The sequence below is a fragment of the Antechinus flavipes genome, chromosome 3 (assembly GCF_016432865.1).
Source record: "Antechinus flavipes isolate AdamAnt ecotype Samford, QLD, Australia chromosome 3, AdamAnt_v2, whole genome shotgun sequence".
In the NCBI taxonomy this organism is placed as follows: Eukaryota; Metazoa; Chordata; class Mammalia; order Dasyuromorphia; family Dasyuridae; genus Antechinus; species Antechinus flavipes.
In genome coordinates, this window is record NC_067400.1 from 497,448,326 (window position 1) to 497,471,911 (window position 23,586).

At 34.6% G+C, this 23,586-nt stretch overlaps 1 protein-coding gene across 2 annotated transcripts in view; it reads right to left on the minus strand.

Moving 5' to 3' along the window:
* Window positions 1-200: 200 nt before the first annotated feature.
* Window positions 201-23,586, minus strand: part of PDGFD (platelet derived growth factor D) — a 309,965-nt gene continuing 286,579 nt past the window's right edge. For both annotated transcript variants that reach the window (XM_051986892.1, XM_051986891.1), the window contains exons 6-7: window positions 18,414-18,628; window positions 201-3,092 (exon numbers count right to left, since the gene is read on the minus strand). In XM_051986892.1, coding sequence (XP_051842852.1) covers window positions 2,967-3,092; window positions 18,414-18,628 — 341 coding nt within the window. In that variant the 3' untranslated portion in view covers window positions 201-2,966. The remainder of the gene's footprint in view (window positions 3,093-18,413; window positions 18,629-23,586) is intronic.

Genomic DNA, 23,586 nt, shown 5'->3' on the forward strand with positions numbered 1-23,586 from the left:
CAGGCAATTGATCATGTGGAAATGTATGGTCTAGTAGCAATTTGTAGTTTTCTGTATTTTGAAATGAAGTTCTGTAAAATCACACTATCGTGTCTATATGCTACTTAATTTCAAACAGCTGGGTATAGTTGTGAAAAATAAATTTGGAGTATTGCAGAGCTTTTGAAAATTGTATTTGTACACAGAATAATCATTGCACATTTTCTTTCAAAAGCAATATTTATTTTCCAGGAAGATGAGACATTAGGTTTTGATACATAAAATGAAATGCTATTGTTTGAAGGTGGGGGTAGCTATAACACATAAAAATTGCACTTAGAAAAGTGTTCTGCCCTACAAACATCCATTGAATAAAGAATGACATCCCATATAAATAAGTCATATGAAAATCTGGATTTATTAACTTTTGGGGGGAATGAAATTTATGATGTTGGATTTTTCATTCCTATAATAGCTAGGATTTATATTTTCTTTAATCTTTGCCAAGCACTTTAAATATAAGAAGGCCCAAAATTCTCAATATTATAAGTGACACAAATTTTGGGGACATCCTGGATATCTTCACTTTATCATGATGTTGATTCAGGCAGGATTCAAGCTCAGGCCTTCCTGATTTCAAATCCAGTGTTCTATGCATTTAATGACAATAAACAAGTTTAATCAAATATTTTAGAGGAATGCAATAGAAAAAAAAAAGATAACTGGGGAAAATATCAATAAAATATCCAGGAACAACCAAAAAAACACTCTCAAAATACCCCAGACAGTGAATGTCTTCTTGAATGTTTGGCTATTGTCAAAAAACTTGGATATGACCTATACTGGAACCTTTATTGGGTTTTTACGGCATCAAAAATTAGTAGAGAACTCAACTGTTCTTATTTTTTAGTCATGTTGGGTATTGTCTTCAACTCATATTATGCAAAAAAATTGGAATAGTTTTCAAAAAGATCATGGCAATCCACAATGGACTAAGTTTATGGTTCTCTCTTATTAATATGCACGCCACTTTCAATTTGGGGATTTTTCAACACTTGAAATTGCCCTTACCAAACCATTTCTGTGCTTTGAGATTGAGGAAGTGACAAATGGGAAGTTTCAGCTCATTTCTCTTACAGAAAAAAACAAAAATAAAACCAGAACGAAAAACACATGGAAACTTAAGGAATATTAAAGATCATCAAAATTAGGTGTTGACTTTCTGCTAACCCAAAAAAAAATACCCAACATTCTTTCTACTTCTGGATTTAACCAGATCCCTGTCTCAACCTATTTGGAATAGCTGAACATTTTCTTCTGCTGTTAACAAATGTGAACCTAGCACCATAGAAAAATCTGGCAGTCCTGTTATCTTCTAAAACAGGAAGAAAAATGAAGCTCACTCGAAGCAGCCTTAAGAAAACTAATAATAAAAAAGAGGCTTAGCATTGGCAATTTGATGTCAGTGCTGCTCTATGAAGAGGCTGGTTCATAGAATGGTGAATCATTTTCCTCCTCTCTAGTAAGTCTCTTCTTAAATAGACAATTGGGAGCCAGAAAGGAAAAAAAATGACTATAAATAATAATAATAAACAAATAAAAACAGTTGGATTTTCATGTGAAAGAGCAGAGCTGAATTGGCATTAACACAATATTTACTTCACTGCTCCTAGGACTTCCTCAATAAAGTTACAGAGTTATAGAAAGTCCCTGACTTTGTTTGATTCCAAAAGAGAAATGCATCATGTTGGTAGGTATGAGATTAGGGATGTAACAACTACAAAATGTTTCCTATTATTAAAACACAAGAGCTTTAAAGTTATAAATATTTTGTGACAGCTTGCCAGTTTCAGCCCATGCCCAGAATATTGTTATAAATCCACTTCTATATATCTAAGAGACAAGAACACAAAAGCTGTGCACATAAAAATGAATTGATGCAGTTAGAGAGAGCTTGAACCTACTATTAAGCCTAGATCCTCAGCCATTAAATGTTCTAGCCCATTTTCAGTTATGTTAACACTCAAAAACTCCCTTTTTTTCTGGTTTTTAACAGCCAACATCTTATAGGAAATAACATCTGGAAGAATGACTGAGAGTTTACAAGCTATCCTGGAAAGGCATTTTTGGTTTTTTAAGAAAAGAATTTAGAGCACTTTCATATACTCTGAATAAGCATGAGTAGCTTTCCTTCAGAGTTCAGGTTCTTAAGGTGCATCTTTTATTTGCAACATTAGAAACATCCCTTTCTGAACATCATTTTTCAGAGACAGATGCTGCTAAATAAATTAACATGCCTCAGCAAAATGCAAATGAATAGATATTCCAATGGTAGGAATATATATTTCTACAAACTATATATTCTGGTACAATTGGAGGGATGGATTACTACTGCTTATCCTATAGAAAGCCTAATGTATCTTAAAAGAATTAACCATTCAACATTTGAACTTTTCCTTATAACCACATTTTTTTCATGTTTATATTCTTAATTTTGAAGTATATGTAAGAAAAGTCATGTTTTTTTCAAAAGTTTGATGTCTTAAAGATTCAAAACTGTTTTACACAAATAGACAAAACTGGCTATTTCACAATTCACTGGCTTCTTCAAAGGGCTTCATGAGAATAAGACATAAATCCAGATGTAGAATCTAGTTATAGCTGCTTATATAAATTGGAGAAACCATTCAATCTACCTATTTACATGTAGATAGATAGACACAGATATATTATGTGTATTTATGTTGACCTTATCTCAGATAGCACTACTAAACTTAGTCCTAAATTTTTGGATACAGAAGTCTATAATACACATATCTAGCTGCCGTGGCACTAGCAAAGCTATGCTGAAATTCAGCCATCAGTTTTACTCATTGCAATGCAGGCTAGTAGCAAAGTTCTGATGTCTATAGGAGAAGGTTCTCTTACAGCACCCTCCTTAAAATGAAAAGGTCTTTGACTCTTAAAAAGAGCATGTCCATTGATTTTTATCGAGGTGGTCGTGAACTACATATACAATCACAGCGCTCATGATGATCCAGTTGAATATCAATCAGAGCCATGTTCTTAGTTTTTCCCTTTCTCTTGAAATGACTAGGTTCAATTTTCAGCACCTAAAAAATAGAAGGATACTTTCTGTTAGAATATCTTTTGAGGTTGACTTCAATCATCATTTCTTTCATTAATGATATATTTGATCCAGTGAACAGATCTTTGTTAATAGCTTAACACATGGTGGCTAGCATAGGTCAAAAAAGGATAAAGAAAGAAAACAGAAAACATAGACTAAATATTTTCTATCAGCAGCTCTGTTTATTTTGAACTCTAAAGAACAAGATATCCCACCTAGTTTATGGTGATAACCTGAAAGCTCATCATCATATTATTTACCTCAACTTTGGATATTCAATACCTTCCCAACTCTTATTAGCCTCCTTTCCCCATTGAGAGGAAAGCAATAAACTCTTTCCAAAGCTCTCCCTTATGGAAATCTGGATCTGGGTTCTCTAGCTAACTCTCCATTTTCTATATGTAACTTTACTTGGTTTGAACTACAAGAATATTATGTCCCTGAGCCAGATACCCCTTAGTATTTTCTCCTTCCTACTTTCCAGCTTCTTTTTGTGTGTTGTCTTCTCACATTAGATTATAATTCCTTGAAGGAAAGGACTGTCTTTCTTTTTCATAATTGTATCCCCAGCACTTATCACAGTGTCTAGTAAATAATAAACCCTTAATAAATGCTTAGTATTGAATTAAATCAGCAGATAAGATGTTAATTAATTTTCAGTAAAGGAAAAAAAAGTGAGCAAATTTCAGTTTATATTTAGAATGCCAAGTCAAAATTATTTTCTTGAAGCAATAATGCCATATATGTAATGTTTTATGCTTTGCAAAGTGTTTCACATGTATTATCTCATTTGTTATTCATAAAAATCCTGTGAAGGAGGAGCCATTATTAAGCTAAGAAAGGTTTAGTGACTCACTCAGTTAGTAGGTAACCGGGGCAAAATTTGAACTCAGCAGTTCACAGCAAAGGTTCAGGCTTTTCTTTTATAAGATACTGTTTAACCAAAGCATCATCTTATACTAACAATTATCATCTTACTTCAAAAAGTTTAGATAGAATCTTAATTTCTTTAATAATTATTCTTCCATGTTGCAGATACTGGAAAGGTTTCAACTTGAGGAACCATGTCTACATATAAATATAATTGTGGAATTGTTTTTTGTTTTTATCAAATGTACTTCTATGTATCTTTCATAAGTTTTGCTCTTTTTTTCTTTTTGACCTTGAGGGTAGAGAAGTGTCTTATATTGGAAAAATAACTGAATTTGAAGGTAGCTAGTAGGGGATCCAAAACTAGCTATGTGTGACCTTATCTCATTCTAAAACTTAATACCTATACTACTTATAATGGTGGTAATAGGGGAAACAGTACATAGGTGTGAGTTATTATTATTGATAATAACTGATAATTGAGATAGTACCTCACTATATAGATGGATCACTCAATTTGGAGTCAGGAAGTCTTCAGTTCAGATCAAGCTTCAGACAATTCCTAGGTATGTGACTCTGAATAAGTCACTTACCCTTTGAAAACCTGACAAGGAAATGGCAAATCCCTCTAATAGTTTTGCCAACAAATTCCCAAATAGGGTTATAAAGGACTGGACATGACTAAAATGACTCCACAACAACAAAAATCAAAATTAGTACTATTTTTCTTATTCTCAAGAGTTCTAAGCACAATGTAAGCCACATGGTAGTTTAATTTTGTCTTTAATTAAGGCCAAAAAGATGTAATATATAGCAAAAATCATTAGAATTGAGTCCAAAGAACTGGGTTTGAGTTCATGGTTCTGTGATGGATCAGTTATGTGATCTCAGGTAAATCACATCATTCTTTGTGTCTCATGTCCTTCCTCTAAAATGGCAACTTACATTCTCTACTTCACAGAATGCTTGTAAATAATTTTCTCTGTACTTGAAGCAACAATTTGTCATCTGAAATTCAGCTATGATTGTGAATTACTGATGTCTAGAAGAGCGTATAGCATCTCCACCATGCATTATTCTCAGTCATGAGCATCATCTTCACAATAACTATCATAAATCATCTATCTCTTATTTTGTCTTAATATATATGATCAATATATCCATACTTTATCTAGTGTCATTGGCATTTGAACACAAAATTTATAAAATTAGTTACAAAACAAGCATTTGTTAAATACCTGCTATGTCTCAGAAACTGTGCTAAGTATTAAGATACAAAGAAATGCAAATACTAGTCCTCTATCATAGTTTAAAAAACCAAAACCAAAAACAGGAGCTAAATAAATATGGTAGCATTTCGGAATTGAAATGAAGCATTTAATAAAATTATGAACAGCAGCCAAGAATGACCTTTTTTTTTTCTTCAAGGGTCCACTATCTCCTTAGATCACTGCATATATCATAGTAAAACATGATAATTTTTTTTTTAGTATAGGTGGTTTAAAGGAAAAAAATGGACTAAGATCTCATTGCTGGAAATTCATAATTCTTACTCATATCGCTCTTCCATGTCCTTCCCTGAACTTGTCACAACCAGAATTTGGCACATATCAGGGTACAAATTTGAAAATCAAGTGAATATAGTATAATGGAGTTCTGAATCCAGAGTCAAGAATATGAGTTCAATGCCTGCTGTAGCTTAATTATGATATTCTCATGGCCAATTAACTTAACCTTCTTAAGCCTTATCAATTAAGTTACATATATATGGAGTTATAGGATACATAAATGGATAAAATCAGAGATGGTATCCTGGCTTATGTTTTATACCTATGAATTTGCCTACCCAACCACACTATAAGCTCCTTGATGGCAGGAATGGTGTCTTATATTCTTCTTATTTCTCCTGAAGTCCAACATAGGCCTGGGAACACAGCAGGTGTGCAATAAATATTCCTTATTGTGGAGCTCAGCAGTGCTGGCAGTGATGTCAATTATTCAGGGGTTTGTAAGGAAGGACAAAGAGACACAAATGGTATCCTTTCCTCTTCTTTTGACCACTCTTATCCCAGTCATTCTTACTGTCTCCCACAGTCAACTTTTATCTGGGAAAGTAAGTTGGCTGGTTATAGGTTATCTGGCCATCTTTGAAGGGAAGATACCAGAAAATGGGTTACAGCAGTTCAAGGAAGCTTATCTTTAGATGCCATCAAACATAGCTGGCTGCTCTGCTAGTCAAAGACCCAGATGTCTTTTGGTGAAAATCAATAGATTTTAATCAGACAGAAAATATCTCATATCCTTGGGGGTGAGGAGAGTTAGTAGGGAGAGAAACAAAGGTCTAGAAAACAAAATGGAAGACTCAAAAACAGAGGTTAGAGACAAATAGATTGTCTGCCCTGGAACAGTTTTTCCCCACTCAGAAATAGTGGTGTAAAATGAAAAGCATTTAAATAAAAAGTATTTAAAAGGAAACTCCTCCCTCCCTCCCACATTCCCTATGCTATACTTACCTTTGATTTATCCTATCCTGTCTCAAGCTTGGTTGGCATTCATAATAAAATTAATAGTAAGAAAGTAAAGCAAATGCTTGTCATACCTTTTGTGGCTATCCATATTGTTCCACTTCATAAAAAATATGAAAGCTTGCCTGTGATTTCTTGGGTCAGTCTCCTTGGTAAAATGTCATGGAACACTGGACCCCTACCACTCTGTTAAGGATTTCTCAAAAAATGAATTAGGCTTTTTGGTCAAAGACACTCAGCATATTTTCCACTCTTTCAAAGAGAAAATCTGCTCCAGTAGAAACTATTTAAAAAAGACCATTATCAAAGGCTGACAATTTCAAATGATTGGCATCCACAAAAGCAGAGTCCTGTCGAATAGCTTTCTCATTTGATGGCAAACAAAAGTGCCTGCTGTGGGATGAGAGCAGAGATCTGGGCAGTATTTACGCTAACTGGCCTCCCAACTGCTTGGGGATTTTCCCTGTGTTTTATATTAAGAAACATGAGCAGGGTATATATGCGCTTTGCTGATAAGAAGAAAGAAATGAATTGGCAGACACTTTCCCAGACAAGACAGGAAAACCATGTTTGAACAAAGTGGAAATTGGACTGCTCTCCTGGCTGATCACAGCACTGATGTTCAAAGCTTTCAGGTGACGTAATTGTCTCAGGTTCAGGTACACAGGACCAAATGGAAGAAGAAAGCAGCAGAGCTGATTTGAGGTAGCACTGAAAACTAAAAGGAGAATGAGAGGCTTTTATCTAAGCAAGCAAACAGGCTGGTTACAGGTTATCTGGCCACCTTGAAAGGATGACATTGGAGAATTGGTTATAATAGCTCAAGGAGGCCTGTCTGTGGGTGCTACAAACATAGATTCCCTGTCATGGGCCCAGAAAAAATTTGGAAAAAATGAAAACACTTAAATCTGACAGAAAATGCATCCTATGGGGTTAGAGGTTGGAAGAGAAGTAGGAATTTTTGGTTTCACTGAGATAAGGCTGAAAATTCTGATTTTCTTAATGTCCTGTCAATATTACCAAGGCCAAAGAATGCTTTGTGTGGACGATTATTTAAAAAGAGGCAGGGCCAAGGAGTTTCCAGGGATACTGAATTTGGGAAGGTAGCATGGCCCAGTACAAAAAGTACCATATCAAGAATGAGAAGACTTGAATTTGAATCCTGCCTTTTGCTTCTTACTGCCTTTATGATCCTTTGAGAAAAGAAGGAAGGAAACATTTAAGAGACAATCATGTACCAGGTACTGGGTTTAAGTGCTTTATAAATATCTCATTTGATCCTTAGACCTTAGGAAGTAGATATTGCTATTATTCACATTTTACAGCTAAGGAAACTGAGGCAGATAGCTGCGCCTAAGGCAGACATGCCCAGGATCATACAGCTAGTGAATGATTGTGCCAAATTTGGGCCCAGACCTTTTTGAGTTCAGTTTTATTCTCTAACTATTGTGCCACCTGGCTGCCTTTTGGGTAAGTATTTTCACCTTTGTGGACATCACTTTCCCTAACTGTAAAATGAGAGTTGAATTAGATTATAGCTCTTTATAAAAAAAAAAAACCTATAAAATCAATGACTGTGACCAGCTGACTCCTAAAGTATCTTTGAGCTAAAAATGAACTTATGATCCTATCTCTCTGGAGGTCTTCAAGAAAAGGCTGATGATCACTTCTGAAGACTGTAGTAGAAGGTATTCTTAGTGCAGGTTGGACAAGATGATTCTAAAAATTCTCTGATGCTAAGGAGAGGATGATGGAGGCAGATGTGACATTCTAGATCCCAAGATGCACAATCAGAGATGCTCAGTTTTGCATTTGCAAATTACTACATTGTGAAGTATATTTAACTACAGTTACTCGCTTCGTTGCCAATAAACCACTGAATGAATTATTGCCATTATGCTATTACACTAATAAAACAATACCATGCATAAGAGCGATCTGCTGAGTTGGGCTCTTGTTTATTGGACATATAAAAAAGGTTGTTATGGCCTTGTAACAGTTCTCAAATTAATGGCTGACACAGGAACATAAGTGCATATTTCAGAACAAACACATTGTGTAAACCTGGGTCATTAAGACTTTATTTAAGATTCTGACCAACTTCTGAGGCAGATGGTGCATATTATATGTCATTTCTCCCCTTCAGAATAAGAGAAGCTCCTCCTTCAATTTTTTTTTTTTTTTTGGTCTTTTTCCTGTGCCTTTCCTCCAATACCTCTAATGCTTTTGAAAAATGTGCACAGAAGAAGCTTTCATCATGAGCAAGCCTGACAAATGAAGTAACACATGAAAAGTAAATCATATTACTATATTTCACTTGATTATTGTTGACCTTACAGGATAAAAAAAGCAGAAATCTTATCATATGACATAGTTCTCAAAAAAGAGGAATCCATGAGTGGATGACTCAATATGCTTCAAGATCATATTATGCTCATAATGTTGTTTTTAGAGGAGATGGAAAAAGAAGGGAGAGAAATAACTAATTTTTATTAAGAGTCTTCAATTTTTCATATAGTTTTACATATAGAACCTCAATTGAGGCTCACAATCCTGGGATGTAGTATTAATATTGTCATTTTGTATAAAAGGAGACTAAAGCTCAAAGAGTTTGATAATAATAATAATAGCAAGCATTGATATTGTGTCTCCTATGTGCCAGGCATTTTACTTTAGAAATATTATCTGAGGTTAAGTTTGAACTTAGTTTTTCTTGACTGCAGACTCAGCACTACTCCAAGTTAAGATTAAGAGACATTTTCCATGAGTCTTACAGCTAGAAAGTATATGAACTCAGATTTCCTGTCTACAAGTCCAACAGTCTATCCATTCAAGAAGAGTATTCCAACCTACAAAGTTGCCCAATGTTTTCAAAATGAAGCCTTGGTATGTATGGAAATGTACTTTCATTGGGAATTTTTCCTCCATTCTTTAGGGAGTCAATTGCTCACATAATGCATAGTTTTGTGAATGCCTAGATATCACCGTTAATGGTGAATGCCTGCTGAATATGATCAATTGCATTGCATAGAACCTGAGGAAATGTCCGAGGACCATCCTTATCATCAAGAAGTGGTCACTGGGGCTGACATACCTGTGAAAACATTAATGGGAATTCCTAGATGATAGTCCCTATGAGGTGATTCTGGCAGGAAAGGGAAAGCTCAGTGTGTGGCCTGAACTAAGAAGTGATGAGCATTTTCAAATACTAATTTTAGAGTGGCTCTATAAGTTTCTCTTTTGAGGCTAAAAAGAAGAGAGAAGTGAAAAGTAGTTTGAATTGAAGGAACAGGCTTGGATGAAAAAGTTATATCTGTGACTCAAATTTCTATAATGCTTTAAAATTCATGAAGGATTTTTACATCCATAGTCACACTTGAGCCACACAATAATCCTGTGAGATGGGAAAGGCATTATTATTCCCATTTTATAAATGAGGGAACTAGCAAATTTCCAGACAGAGTTGGAATAGCAATCAACTCCAAAGTTTCCATTATGATTTTGAATCTGCATGGCATTTCAACAGTGGAAGATATTATCCAAAGACCAAATAGTAATGATTTCTCATAACATTTCAGTATGTTAAGGTTTGCAAGAAAGAGTTGAGGATTGAGAAGTTCAAAATTAATAACCATAGGATTTTATAAGTGGAAGTGAACTTCTTTAACCAATAAGGCAATTTCAGGCCCAGAAAGGTGAGAATGACTTTGCCCAAAGACACATAGATGTTTGTCAGAGCTAAGGCAAGATTCTATATCTCCCAACACCCAGTCTATTGTTCTTTCCAAGTGATAATACACTACTTTTATACTAGAAAACTAAGGAAGGCTTAATAAGGATCTCCTCAAAGGAGCAGGATTCTAGTCTGTAAGCTAAAAGTAAAGACCAGAATTTTGTGTAAGAGCAGTGACATCATAGAAAAATATTTTTCTTTTTAATGCTGATAACCAAATGTTATCCTCTCATTTGCTGGTGTATGTGTGGGCAAGAAGGAGAATAAAAGGAAAAGGGAGATTTTTACTCATTCAAAAATAACTTTTATTAATATTAATATAATATAATTATTATAAATTATTAAAGAATTATATATTTTATTATTATATTTTAGATGATTAAAATGTATCTTTACAAAAACCTAATAGTATAAAATCTTTCAGTCAACAATGCAATCTCCTCTCTGTATGGAGTAAAAAAATGCAGAATTTGCCTATTGCAAGGAGTGGCAGTGGGGGAAAAAAAAACAAAAAACAAAAACCTGTCTCTAATTAGCCCCATTATATCACAATGGAAAAGAATTCCATTGTGTTATGTCTGAATGTCCCACATTTTCCATATATCACTATAACTTCAAGCAATAGTATTTCTCACTAATTTTTTAGCACATTGGCAGAGAGTACTTAGAGTACTTCTCTGGTCATCCAAATCAAAAGATGGAGAGGGAAGGAGAAAAATGAAACTTCAGAAATGTTTTTAGATTGATATAAACAACAAATCTATTGTGAGCTACACAGGTTCTCCACCAATCAGAAACAGGGAAGAGATTTTTGGCCAAGGGAGCAAACTAATAATGTACCTCTGTAGAGGTAGATTTTGATATCAGAGTGCGATTTGGTTATTTAACATTTACTATAAGATGATCAGACTGGCAAACATTCAGAGATCTTCATAGGCTTTATATGCTCAGAGGCAGAGATGTTTCCAGATAGTATCTTTACTATTAAAAGATCAGTATCTTATCAATTTCTCCACTGTAGTAAGCAAAATATCAATTTAGATTTTATTTCTATCTCTCTGCTGTCGTCAGGACTTTTGGTCTTTTGCAAAAATGGAAGTGGTCAGGGCATAAAAGAGTGGGGGAAATACATTTTAAAATCACTAAGGAATATTTTGTGATTTTTCACTAATTTTCAGATTCAGGAAAAGAATTAAACATTAGATCAAACTCTTCTTGCCCACCAAAAGTGTATGCATCCACTTTTTCTAAAATTCCCTACAATAATTTTTATATCTTATGTCTTATAAGATGCTCAGAATGACTTTCAGAAAACCTTAGCCATGCTAAATATGAGTTTGTGAGACCAGGAAATAATTTTATTTTATATTCTATTTTTAATTTTACTTTATTTTTGATTCAGGAAAACTATATGGGAATTATATAGGAAAACTATGAACAAGCTCATTATGGTTTATTTTTCCTTTTCTATTATAGTATTTTATTTTTCCAAATGAATGCAAAGATAGTTTTCAGCATTCACCTTTGCAAAACCTTGTGTCCGGAAATAATTTTAAAAGATATGTTTGTATTCTATTGCATATACACAGTAATAAAAAGAGGTGTGAATGATTTTCATTGGAAGCTTTGTAATTTATGGGTCCTTAAATGCTTTGGGGTTTTGCTGAGCCTGATTACATTTATATAGAGAGGTAGAAGTTTACATTATGTGAAAAATTCCAGTTACTACCTTAAGGGTGCTCATCCCTCATAGAAACTCATTTCACATCTCATCAGTTACAGCCATGAGATGGGGAAACTGATTTCTCATTTATGTAGAAGGTGGGAATATACAGGGTCAATAGCCAAGATGCAGTAGTGGGAACAAACAAACAAAAATACCCCAAACTGTGACTAGAAGCATTCATAGCATCCTTTCATATGAACTAAACCTAAGCTTTATTCAACTTTGTAAAATTAGAAAATTTTTCTCATAAGAATCTGCTAGTTTATAGGAATCCTGTGCATAATGTTAACTGTCACATTTTGAGAAGCACTTTAAGAATCATAGGTGAAACCTGACACGGATGTGCAGGGAAGGACCTAGGACACAAGCACTTTTGTTTCTTTTCTGTCATTTGTAATGATAGAATCATAAATATGGGAGGTGAAAAGAACACAATAGAAATAGTTTACCCTGATTTTAGAAAAGGTGTTGCTAAAGTACTTCATGCTATTCTTCTGGAAAGGATGGAAAGATATGAAAGAGATGATGATATAAACATATGGATTCAGAACTGGCTAACAGACTGATGACAATATGCAATGAATTCAGCAATCGAGCCTCTTAGAGATTGCTTCTTGGCCTTCTGCAATTTAACATTTTGATGAATGTTTTGAATAAAGGCATAGATGGCAAACTCATGAAATTTGCAAACTATGCTGTTTTTACCTTTCATTATATTCTCAGTGCACAGCACAGTGTCAGGTATGTTAAGGGCTTTAAAATATTTGTTGATGACACAACCTTAGGAGAGAAAGCTAATATCCCAGATCAGGTGAACCAGACTATAATATAATTGGAAAAAAATTAACAAAATAAATGAAAATGCAATTCAACATAGATGATGTTAATTTGTGTGGTTTTTTTTTTTTTTTAAGTCAAAAGTTAGCTCCTAAAATCTCTTTCTAATTCCTATTTATCTTGTATATAGTTTGGTTGTACATATATTTGTTTGCATGTTATCTCCTCCATTTAGATTGTAAGCTCTTTGAGTATAGGGATTTTCCTTTACCTCTTTTTCTATCTCCAAGCTTAGAAAAATGCCTGACACACAGTAGGCACTTAAATAAGTATTTTTTGATTCATTGACTGGAATATCAGTGGACTAGATGAGAGAGAGAAAAACCAGAAGAATCTTGAAAGGCTAGATCCTTGGATTTGGATTTTCTAATATGAAATTCATTAAGAATCCAGGAAGGAAGGAATGAAGGAAGGAAGGAAGAAAAAAAGTTGTATGATGATCCTGGGCAAGTCACTTGATAATGATAATCTGTCTAAGCTTTCTCAAGTCTAAAATGGAGACATTATGGTAGCATTTGTCTCCAAGGGTAGTTTTCAGGATTAATTGTGACAATATTTATTAAGCACATAGTCCAGAATGTGACACACAATAGACACTTAAATGCTTTTTTCCTTCCTCTGTAGGGTTGTTGTGAGGAAAGTTCTTTGCATACTTTAAAGTGCTCCAGAAATGTGAACTATTGTAGTCATTGTCTATTATTAGGAAAAAAACAAAACAAAACAAAACTCTGGCTTCTATCTATCAGGAGTACTCAGCCATCAGCCACCATCTTTTACAAGTAGAATAGAAATGGTAAAAACAGTCTTTTATCCTCTCTACAACTCTAGCATCCAGCTCTCTGAGAAGCAGTATAAGACAGTGGAAAACATCCCTGGACTTTGATTTTCTTTTTTAATAATGAGTCAAGGTAGCACAAGATGGTTTCTCAGATACTTTCCAGTTTTAAGTATCTTTTTTTTTTTTTTAAGTTTTAAGTACATTTTTTGGTAATGTAATCTCTATTCCCACTATTTCCCACTCTATTCTCATTATCCTCCCATATAGTTCTTTCAATATTATGAATCTCAGAAGAGACTGAAAGGTTAGCTAGTCCTACCAATGCCTGAAAAATGCCTCCATAGTTTGTTGTTGTTCCTGTTGTTTGTCCTTCATCTCCCCATGAAATTAGGGAGGTAAGTTGGATTTAAGTAAGGGAGGGCTGTGGAAAGTCACCAGCCTCATATTCTCTTGCAGATTCATATGGGTGCAGTGGCAAGGATGGCAAGGATCAGGATGATTGGAGATGATGCTGGATGCAATGGGAGACTCTGGCTCTGGCCAAAGGATTGTAATTTCTATTGTTATTATTTTTGTTTTTAGTTGTTGAAACCTCCCAAGATATTTTGGAGTTATCAGATGTATTTTTTTCTGAAGGACCATACCTAAAAACCAAATCTCTCTAGCTCTCATTGATTGGCCAACAATAGGTCTCAGATGCAGCCCCAGATAGTCATAGTTTGCATCCTGATTGACTTAGAGTGAATGTAAATAGAAATTGTTTGTGTTCTGGCCAGAAACCCTGAGGGTCTTCCCCTCCCAGATTGGATGATGATGATGATGATTACATGACTCAGTAAAAGTATCCATTCTTTGCCTCAGTTCTTACCTAGACTTAATTATTGAATGGACATTGCCTCAGTCAAACTAAGACCAGTTAAATACATGTCTTTACTAAAAGACTTCTAGTGAGAAAAAAACTTGTTAACTTTTGAAGTAGTCCGTTCTATTTATTATTATTATTATTGACAGTTTTACTTTTTAGGAGTTATTTCCTTATATTTGTCTAGAACCAAGAATATGCTGTTAAATGTTTAACAACTGGCTCTCTGAATATAGTTGACACATTTTGGAGTTAATTTAATATTTTCCCTATCCTTTGTTCTAATCTAGGCAATTAACAAAATAATAAATCAAGTCCTGATTTATGGCTTTTTCCAAATTCCATGGTATAAACGAGTAAAATTTAATAATGGGCTCTTGTGAGCTGGTACAAGCTGATTCTAAAACATAATTGGCTGGAACCTCTATGAAAATTCCATCTATTGGGCTACTATTCTCCAGGACTAAATAGAAGTATTTATATATCTCCTCCCTATGGTAATTCTTCAGATATTTGAAGGCAGTTATCATGTCCTCATTCCATCTCTTATTGAGGCTAAACATCACCAGATTTTTTTTTAAAAAAAAATCCAATATATGAGTACATATTTATACAATTATCATGCTGCAAAAAATCTAATTAAAACAACTTACAAAAGAGAAGTAAAATAAAATGCAAGCAAACAACAACAAAAAGAGTGAAAATGTTATGTTGCATCACCAGATTCTTCAAGCAATCCCTGTTTGATATAGTATCCAAACCTCTTACAATCCTAATTGCTTTTTCATAGGATGTAATCCAGCCTGTCTATATCCTTCCTAAAATGTAGTAACCAGAAATAAATACAACACTTGAGTTGAAAATTAAGTAAGGAGGAGTATGCAAGTGGGACTCTGACCTTTTTAGGTCTGGATGATATTCCTATCTTAAAATAGTTTAGGATGATATTAGTTTATTTTGACTATCATGGCACATTGTGGATTTATATTGAGTTTATAATCTATTAAATCCTCTACACAAATTTTAGTCTAGCTATTCTTTCCCTCCTTGTTCTTATGAAGTGGATTCTTTCATATCCAAAAGTAGAACTCTATTTTTTTTCATCATATATACATTTGGCCTACTATTCTTTGCTGTTAGGATTTTTTTGCTTGTTGACTTTGTTAACTAATATGTTTACTATCTTTCCTAGTTTCAGGACATTTGTCCATATGATAAACCTTTATCCAAGTCTTCTTCTGATTGGATAGCTTTTTTTCTCACCTCCATTTAAATAGGATGGTCAAGCCAGCCATATCTCATTCTTTTCTAGGGTACACTTGGGTCTTCCTCTACCAAACTGACCACTGTACTAGGTATCCACTTCCTATCTTCCTTTTCAGATTACTTTTATGTACTATCTTCCTTTGTGAGAATGTAAGTTCCTTGAGTTTCTGTTCCTTGAGTCACTCTTTGGAGTAACTTTCTTTCTACTTATTTGCAACCCCAATAGTTAGCATAATGCCTGTCACATAATAAGTGTTTAATATATGCTTGTTGGTTGATAGTTGTCTCACTAGTTCCATTTATCAGTGGTTTAACCCAGATCTCCCCTTGATGAGTCACCAGGGTAGCACAATATTAGTAGCAACTTACATTTATGTAGTTCTTTAAAGTTTCCATATCCTTTATATACATAATACCTCTTGCAGTACTGTTCTCTTCCCCTTTTTGAAAATTAGAACATTTTCTTCTTCAAACTATTATCACTAATCTTCCTTATGTATAGATCTAATCATGACACTATTCCATTCAAAAATTATTCAGTGGCTTTCCATTACCTAAGGAGTAAAATTCAAACTGCTTTCCTGGAATTCAAGTTCTACTATTATCTCATGGCATACTTTCATTCAAATCTAATTTCTCCCTACTCTTCTTTATTCAAATTATGCTCTATCCAAACTGGATTGTTCACTGAACTTAAAACGGAACCAATTGTCGTTCCTATGTGCCTTTGTTAAAATAATAGTCTCTATTCTCTATTTATCCTCTCCTTGAATTCCTACTCATTCTCTCAAATGTACTTAATTCAGAAAGGCTTCTCTGATCTCTTCTATTAGTACCACTTTTCCCTGCATATATAGCAGATTTTTTTCTTTAACAAATGCATTTATAACTTTCTTTTTACAGACTTGCAATGTAATCAATGTAAGGATGTCCTGGTGAGGAAATTCTCTAATATAGGTTGACACTTTCTCTATAATATATAGTATAACGCTGAATGAGAAATCTACACTTGAAATAATGTAGTTATTTCCAATAGATCTGTCTGGTGCAACTGCTCAGGACTACAGAGCCAGCATGTTTCACTGATGAGAGTTGAGCTTGGCACTTCCTGATTCTAAGACTAACTCTTCATCCAGTATGACAAACTTCCTTGTGTATAACATTAAATTTTATACCTATCTTGTTGGAGTAAAGTCTACTAAAATCTATTAGGTCTATTAGATTATTTATCCTTGAAAACAGTGGCAATGACAGTGGAATTTTGTACTTTGTTCAGCCACTAGTATGGTGTGTTGTACATAGAGATTACTTAAGAAAGATTTCTTGACATTGTCAATCACTGCCTTCTAAGACAACTCTTAAACACACACACACACACACACACACACACACACACACACACACACACACACAGTTGGAGTATTTAGGACCTGAGCACCAGTTTTAGTTCTTCCATCAGCTAGCTCAGTCACCCTGGGTAAATAATTTCACCTCAATGAGCCCGTTTTCCCGTATGTATAATGAAGGTGGTGGATTTCAGAATCTAAAGTTCATTCCAGTTCTAATGCTGTAGAATTCTATGATGCTCTGGTGACTGGTAATGGAATATAAATGAAAATAAGCCTGTACAATAACATCAAAGTCTTGGACACTAAGGGCTATAACTCAAATTTATCATTAACCTGAAACATGGTTATTTCACAGATTATTTTGGTTCCAGCTCTGACTGGATTTTTATCCTCAGGGTATGATTAAACACCACAAAATCCAGGTTCTTAGAAGTGAAGGACAGCATCCAACTCTGAGTTCATTAAATCATAAAGAACAATGAAGAACAAAGATTGGCAAATTTGCATTCTCTGCCTATGAGAGTGTCTGCCTTGGAGAACTGTGAGGTGAGGTATATATTATTTTGGCCAAGAAAATAACAAATTAGCATCATCTGATAGAGTTTGAAATAATGTAGTTATTTCCAAATAAACTAAATATAATCATATTCACTTGCAACCTCATTTTCATATACTTAAAGTTTCAGAGAATAGAAAACATTATAAAACATTACCTGAAATAATCTGGGTTCTTTTATTTTTCCTAAAAAGCTAGGGAGAAGCTATGAACTCAGAACAAATCAGATATTCAAAGGCTACAGTAACACTTTTCCATGAGAGAAGACAGGAATACAACCTGAATTTAAGTCTCATCTTTAACATACCAGTTCTGTGATTCTATAAAAGTTATTTAACCCCCTCATGTTCTATTGAGGCATATCTTTAAGACTAAAAGTTGTAGAGGTGTTGATGTCCATAGGTGGAGGGAGTTTTCTCACCTGGGAAATCATCATAGTGAAAGTGCAGCTCTAGTTTCTATTATAAAGTAAGACATTACATTTTTTTTTTTAATATTGAAATTACATTCAGAGACAGCAAAGGTCTCAATGTACAGTCTTCATTGTACTTATTGTTAGACTTAATGAAAAAAAATTGGATATTGGCTTTCAATTCTATGAAGCTTAGACATTGAAATGACATCCTAGAAATAGATGTGTCTTCCCGAAAGAAGTCAAAATAATCTGTGGGAATGACCAGAAGCTAAAGCTAGTAATCAATGTGATTTGGAGCACTTTCTCATTCCATGCTCTCTGCAGGGCTGATATAGATGAACAAAGCAGAACAAAGCACCCCAACAAAGAAAGGCCCTGAGGAGATACCTCGTGGTACTTTTTCACAGTTTTCCCCGAGGTGCATGTGCAGGATTTCCAGTTGTTCGATCCGCAGCCGCAGTTCCCACCGCAGCGCTGGACGAGAAGGCACCGTGGAAAGAAAATGACATTGGTCAGCCTGAGCTCTTCTCTCAGATTGACAGAGTAGTTCCTTGGAGTGCAACTGTAGCGCTTGACATCATCATTCAGCCGATCCAGGTCCACTGCAATGCAAACAACATATGTGTGTACAGATGTATTTAAAGAATGCAATTGCAAGCATGGCAGAGCTCATGTGTGTCTGGAGGGCCAAGTCAAGTCTTGGATGTAAGCCCCATTGCTTTACACGCCTAGCAAATGAGGCTCTGTTGTCTGTCAGAATCCTAACTGCTTTCCAAAAATAATAAAATGTTTGACCAAGATCTATAATAGGATCAAATTTCCTTATGTCATTTTTCAATGAATCCATTTATTTATTTGGGGGGAGAGGCAGATAGAGTTGTGATGAAGATGACTTCCTTTGCAATGCAAAGCTAAAAAAAAAGACAAAATAAAATTAATATTTAAAAAATTCTTGACAGTAATCTATAGATAATCTTAATTATACTGAAAAAAATTTAGGAGGGAACTTGATAATTTTTAAGAGAAAAAAGTCATATTTTAAAATGTTATCTTTAGTTAAAATGAGCTTCATATTCAGCCTCTGAAACTTACTTAGACCACTCTTTTTTAACACTAAAAATTATAATATACAGATATATTCTTAACCTGAATAGGCAGAATGAATTTTCATGTGGAGTTCCCTTAATAAGTCAAAAGATAAAATCACATTCTGTACCTCCAAGGCAAAATAAAATTAATATTTAAAAAAATTCTTGACAGTAACCTATAGATAATATTAATTATACTGAAAAAACTTTAGGAGGGAACTTGATAATTTTTAAGGGAAAAAGTCATATTTTAAAATATTATCTTTAGTTAAAAGTGAGCTTTAGATCAGGAAGATCTGGATTCATGTTCTGCCTCTGAAACTTACTTAAACTCTTTTTAACACTAGAAATTATAATATATAGATGTAATGCTAACCTGAACAGGCAGAATGAATTTTCATGTGGAGTTCCCTTAACAAATCAAAAGATAAAATCACATTCTGAACCTCCTAATATATACATATATATTATATATGTGTGTGTATGTGTCTATATCCATATATATATTTAGAATTAGTATCAGAGATGTTTTATATCTACATGTGTGTACTGGTTTGTATATACATGTCAATGTCTACATTGAAACCTCTTGCTACAATGAATATATATGAAATAGAAATGAAAGGAATTTATTAAGTGCCTACCATGCACCAAGCATTGTGCCAAGTCTTATATTGGCAAATAAAAAAGCAAGCTCTGAGATCCAAAAGTAAAGGGAACCTTACCTTACCCACCACATTGTGGTATGGGATTAGAAGGAAGGACTCTGAGGAATTCCTCAAGCCTTTTTCCATTAGTACGTCTGTATAAATTATGATTATTCAATCATATGATTATTACCTCGGAAGGAAGAGAGAGCCTGAATCTAAAGAGATGAAGTATATATCCAGTGGGAACAGAGATATATGGTAGCAGCCATATGTGTGTGTGTGTGGGGGGGTGGTACATACACCATGGAAGAAGCTTTTGGGAATATCTCTAGAAGAACTCTGGCTTTGCACTCTACTGACTTCCAAAGAAAGCATCTAATCAATGATTTCGTGTATTTATTAATGTGATGAGTCAACACTCACACATAAAATGGATTCATTAATTTGTGGCTAATAGCCTGAGTTGTTTGGGGGGATTCTAAGTGTCTACTAAGAAATAATTATCCAAACTTCTGAATGGACCAAAATGATTTATTTATATGAAACGAAAATTACTTTCTATTTCAATGTTTTTAAAGCTATAGTCGCAAAATCCTGAAAAAAATACTTTTGTCCCTTTATCCATCCATCCATCTATCCACCTAAAACCTTTGGGAGCTAGGGACATGATTTCAAAATATTCCCACATGAAAAATGATAGGAGTAATTTTACTTGAAGTCCAATGGATATAGTCACTGCTCTTTTTTTTTAATTTTTAATAGCTTTTTATTTGCAAGTTATATGCATGGGTAATTTTACAGCATTGACAATTGTCAAACCTTTTGTTCCAATTTTTCCGCTCCTTCTCCCCACCCTTCTTCTAGATGGCAGGATGACCAGAAGATGTTAAATATATTAAAGTATAAATTAGATACACAATAAATATACATGACCAAACTGTTATTTTTCTGTACAAAAAAAATCGGACTCTGAAATATTGTACAATTAACCTGTGAAGGAAATAAAAAATGCAGGTGGGCAAAAATATAGGGATTGGGAATTCTATATAATGGTTCTTAGTCATCTCCCAGAGTTCTTTCGCTGGGAGTGGCTGGTTCAGTTCATTACTGCTCCATTGGAACTGATTTGGTTCATCTCATTGCTGAAGATGGCCAGGTCAATCAGAATTGATCATCATATAGTATTGTTGTTGAAGTATATTATGATCTCCTGGCCCTGCTTGTTTCACTCAGCATCAGTTCGTGTAAGTTTCCCCAGGCCTTTCTGAAATCATCCTGCTGGTCATTTCTTACCAAACAATAATATTCCATAATATTCATATACCACAATTTACCCAGCCATTCTCCAATTGATGGGCATCCACTCAGTTTCCAGTTTCTAGCCACTACAAACAGGACTGCCACAAACATTTGGGCACATACGGTCCCTTTCCCTTCTTTAGTATCTCTTCGGGGTATAAGCCCACTGCTGGATCAAAGGGTATGCACAGTTTGACAACTTTTTGAGCATAGTTCCAAATTGCTCTCCAGAATGGCTGGATGTGTTCACAATTCCACCAACAATGTATCAGTATTCCCTCCAACATTCTGCATTATCTTTCTCTGTCATTCTAGCCAGTCTGACAGGTGTGTGGTGATATCCCAGAGTTGTCTTAATTTGCATTTCTCTGATTAATCATGACTTGTAGTCACTGTTCTTTAATGCAATTCACTTAAGCAGGGACAAAACATCTAGGCATATTTTTAGGAAGGAAGGAACCTTGGGCAGGAAATGCCCAAAATTGGGTGGCTATTTGTTTCCACTTTTGATTTTCTCCTTTTGACTGGTCACTGAATCTCCCTGGACTCAGTTTATGTAATTATATAAAAAGGAGATGTGTGTGTGTGTGTGTGTGTGTGTGTGTATGTGAGAAAGAGAGACAGACAGAGAGACAGAAAGAGAGAGAGAGAGAGAGAGAGAGAGAGAGAGAGAGAGAGAGAGAGATCTTTGTTGTTCCAGATCCATAATTCAATGATCCCATGAACTGAGACAACCCTGAAACATGATGTAATCTCTAACTCCCATCATGCTGAAATATCTCAGAGCCCAGACTTTTCTCCTTCAGGAGGAAGAAATGGATCCTATCCTAGGATTCAGGGTAAAAGTATAGACTCATGTCTGTGAGATCTGTTTTTACATGTTCTTTCAATCCACAAACATTAATCACGTGCCTACTAAGTGTCAGATATTGTTCTAGATGCTGGATGCTCAAGAGCACTGTGTTGTGGAGACAGTACTAGATGTGGAGCCAGAAGATGTAGATTTGAATCCTTGCTGAGCTACATAATACCTCTGTCACCTTGGATAAGTCTTTAATTTCCTCATATAAGAAATGATCTAAGGTCTCTTCCAGGGCTTTGCACATAGTATGTGATCAGCAAATGTGCACTGAAACTCTAGCTCTAAATCCTATAAATGCTTCATGGTCAGTTGCCCATTTATTTGTAATGCTCTAAAATCGCTAGTATCATTGAAAACACGCACAGAAAATAGACTTCTCTAAATTTACTGTCCTATAAAAAATTTTTATTGTTTAAAAAAAAAAGAGTGCAAGAAAATAAAGAAAAAGGCAAGGATGGAGATCAGCTTTTGTCTTCCACTAAGTTCATAGGTTCATAAGTTTGGATTGGAAGGGATCTAAAAAGTTATCTTGTCCAATCCATTTATTTCAAGGATGATGAAAAGGAGGCCTAGAGGAATTAAGTGAATTGCCTGAAGTCATATAGGTAACAAGTAACAGAACAGTCTTATTTAACCCATTTTCTCAAATTACAAAGGGCATAGTCTTTCCATTGTACTACAGTACCTTTCTTTATTAATATGAAGAAGAATCAAAGAAAGCTCTCTCTGATATTAAATGAAAGCTTAGATGTATGTGTGTGGATATGCATATTATATATAAATGTGTGTGTGTACATATACAATATATACATATACATCAATATATACATATACATTCTAACCACACACACACACACACACACACACCTGTGTATGTGTGTGTGTGTATCTATCTATATATGTATACTGCTTTGGGTATATAAATGACTTGGGTGTCTGGTGGTATTAAATGGGGCTACATCATTATTAAAGGTAGAGACTATAACTTGCCGTTATATGCAAAGTCCAAGATACCACAGGGGCTCAATAAATGCAAAATTATTTTACATAGTTCATTCTTTTGTTTCTGGTTTTACCCCCTTGAGTAAAGACATGCTGTAGTCTGGCTGTAATCAATCTAGATTTAAATTGAATGAACTCTGTCTTGGGAAAGGAACCATTTTATCGCAGCAAAAGCCCTGAAAATAACTGCAAGCCAGCAGCAAGGATTACATAAATGGATTAAGAAGTGCTGCAATCATCCATTACAAGTGTCACCTTGAGATAAATACTGATGATCACTTTTGCTGCTGGCCGCAGGTTATGAGGCTTGTGTAAGGGGCTGATAGAGTGGACCAAATCCATTGGCTATGATTATTGGAATACATTTGGATAACTTTGTGAAATGAAGAAATGCTATTAGCTGGACAGAGCTACCTCTTCAGAGCTTAGATAGGGATGGGAAAAGACAGTGTTTAGACCCAGGCTGGACAGGGTCAGCCAGGCAATTACAATGGCGTACATGTACTTCTGCTTCAGGTACACATTCTGACCTTCAGTGCACATCCAAGGACAGAACAAGCTACACTCTATTCATTTAATTTGATTTCAAAGGATCCTATAAAACAGGCAAATGTGCTTTTCCGAAAGAACTCTTCCTTCTGAAAACAGAGAAATGCAGC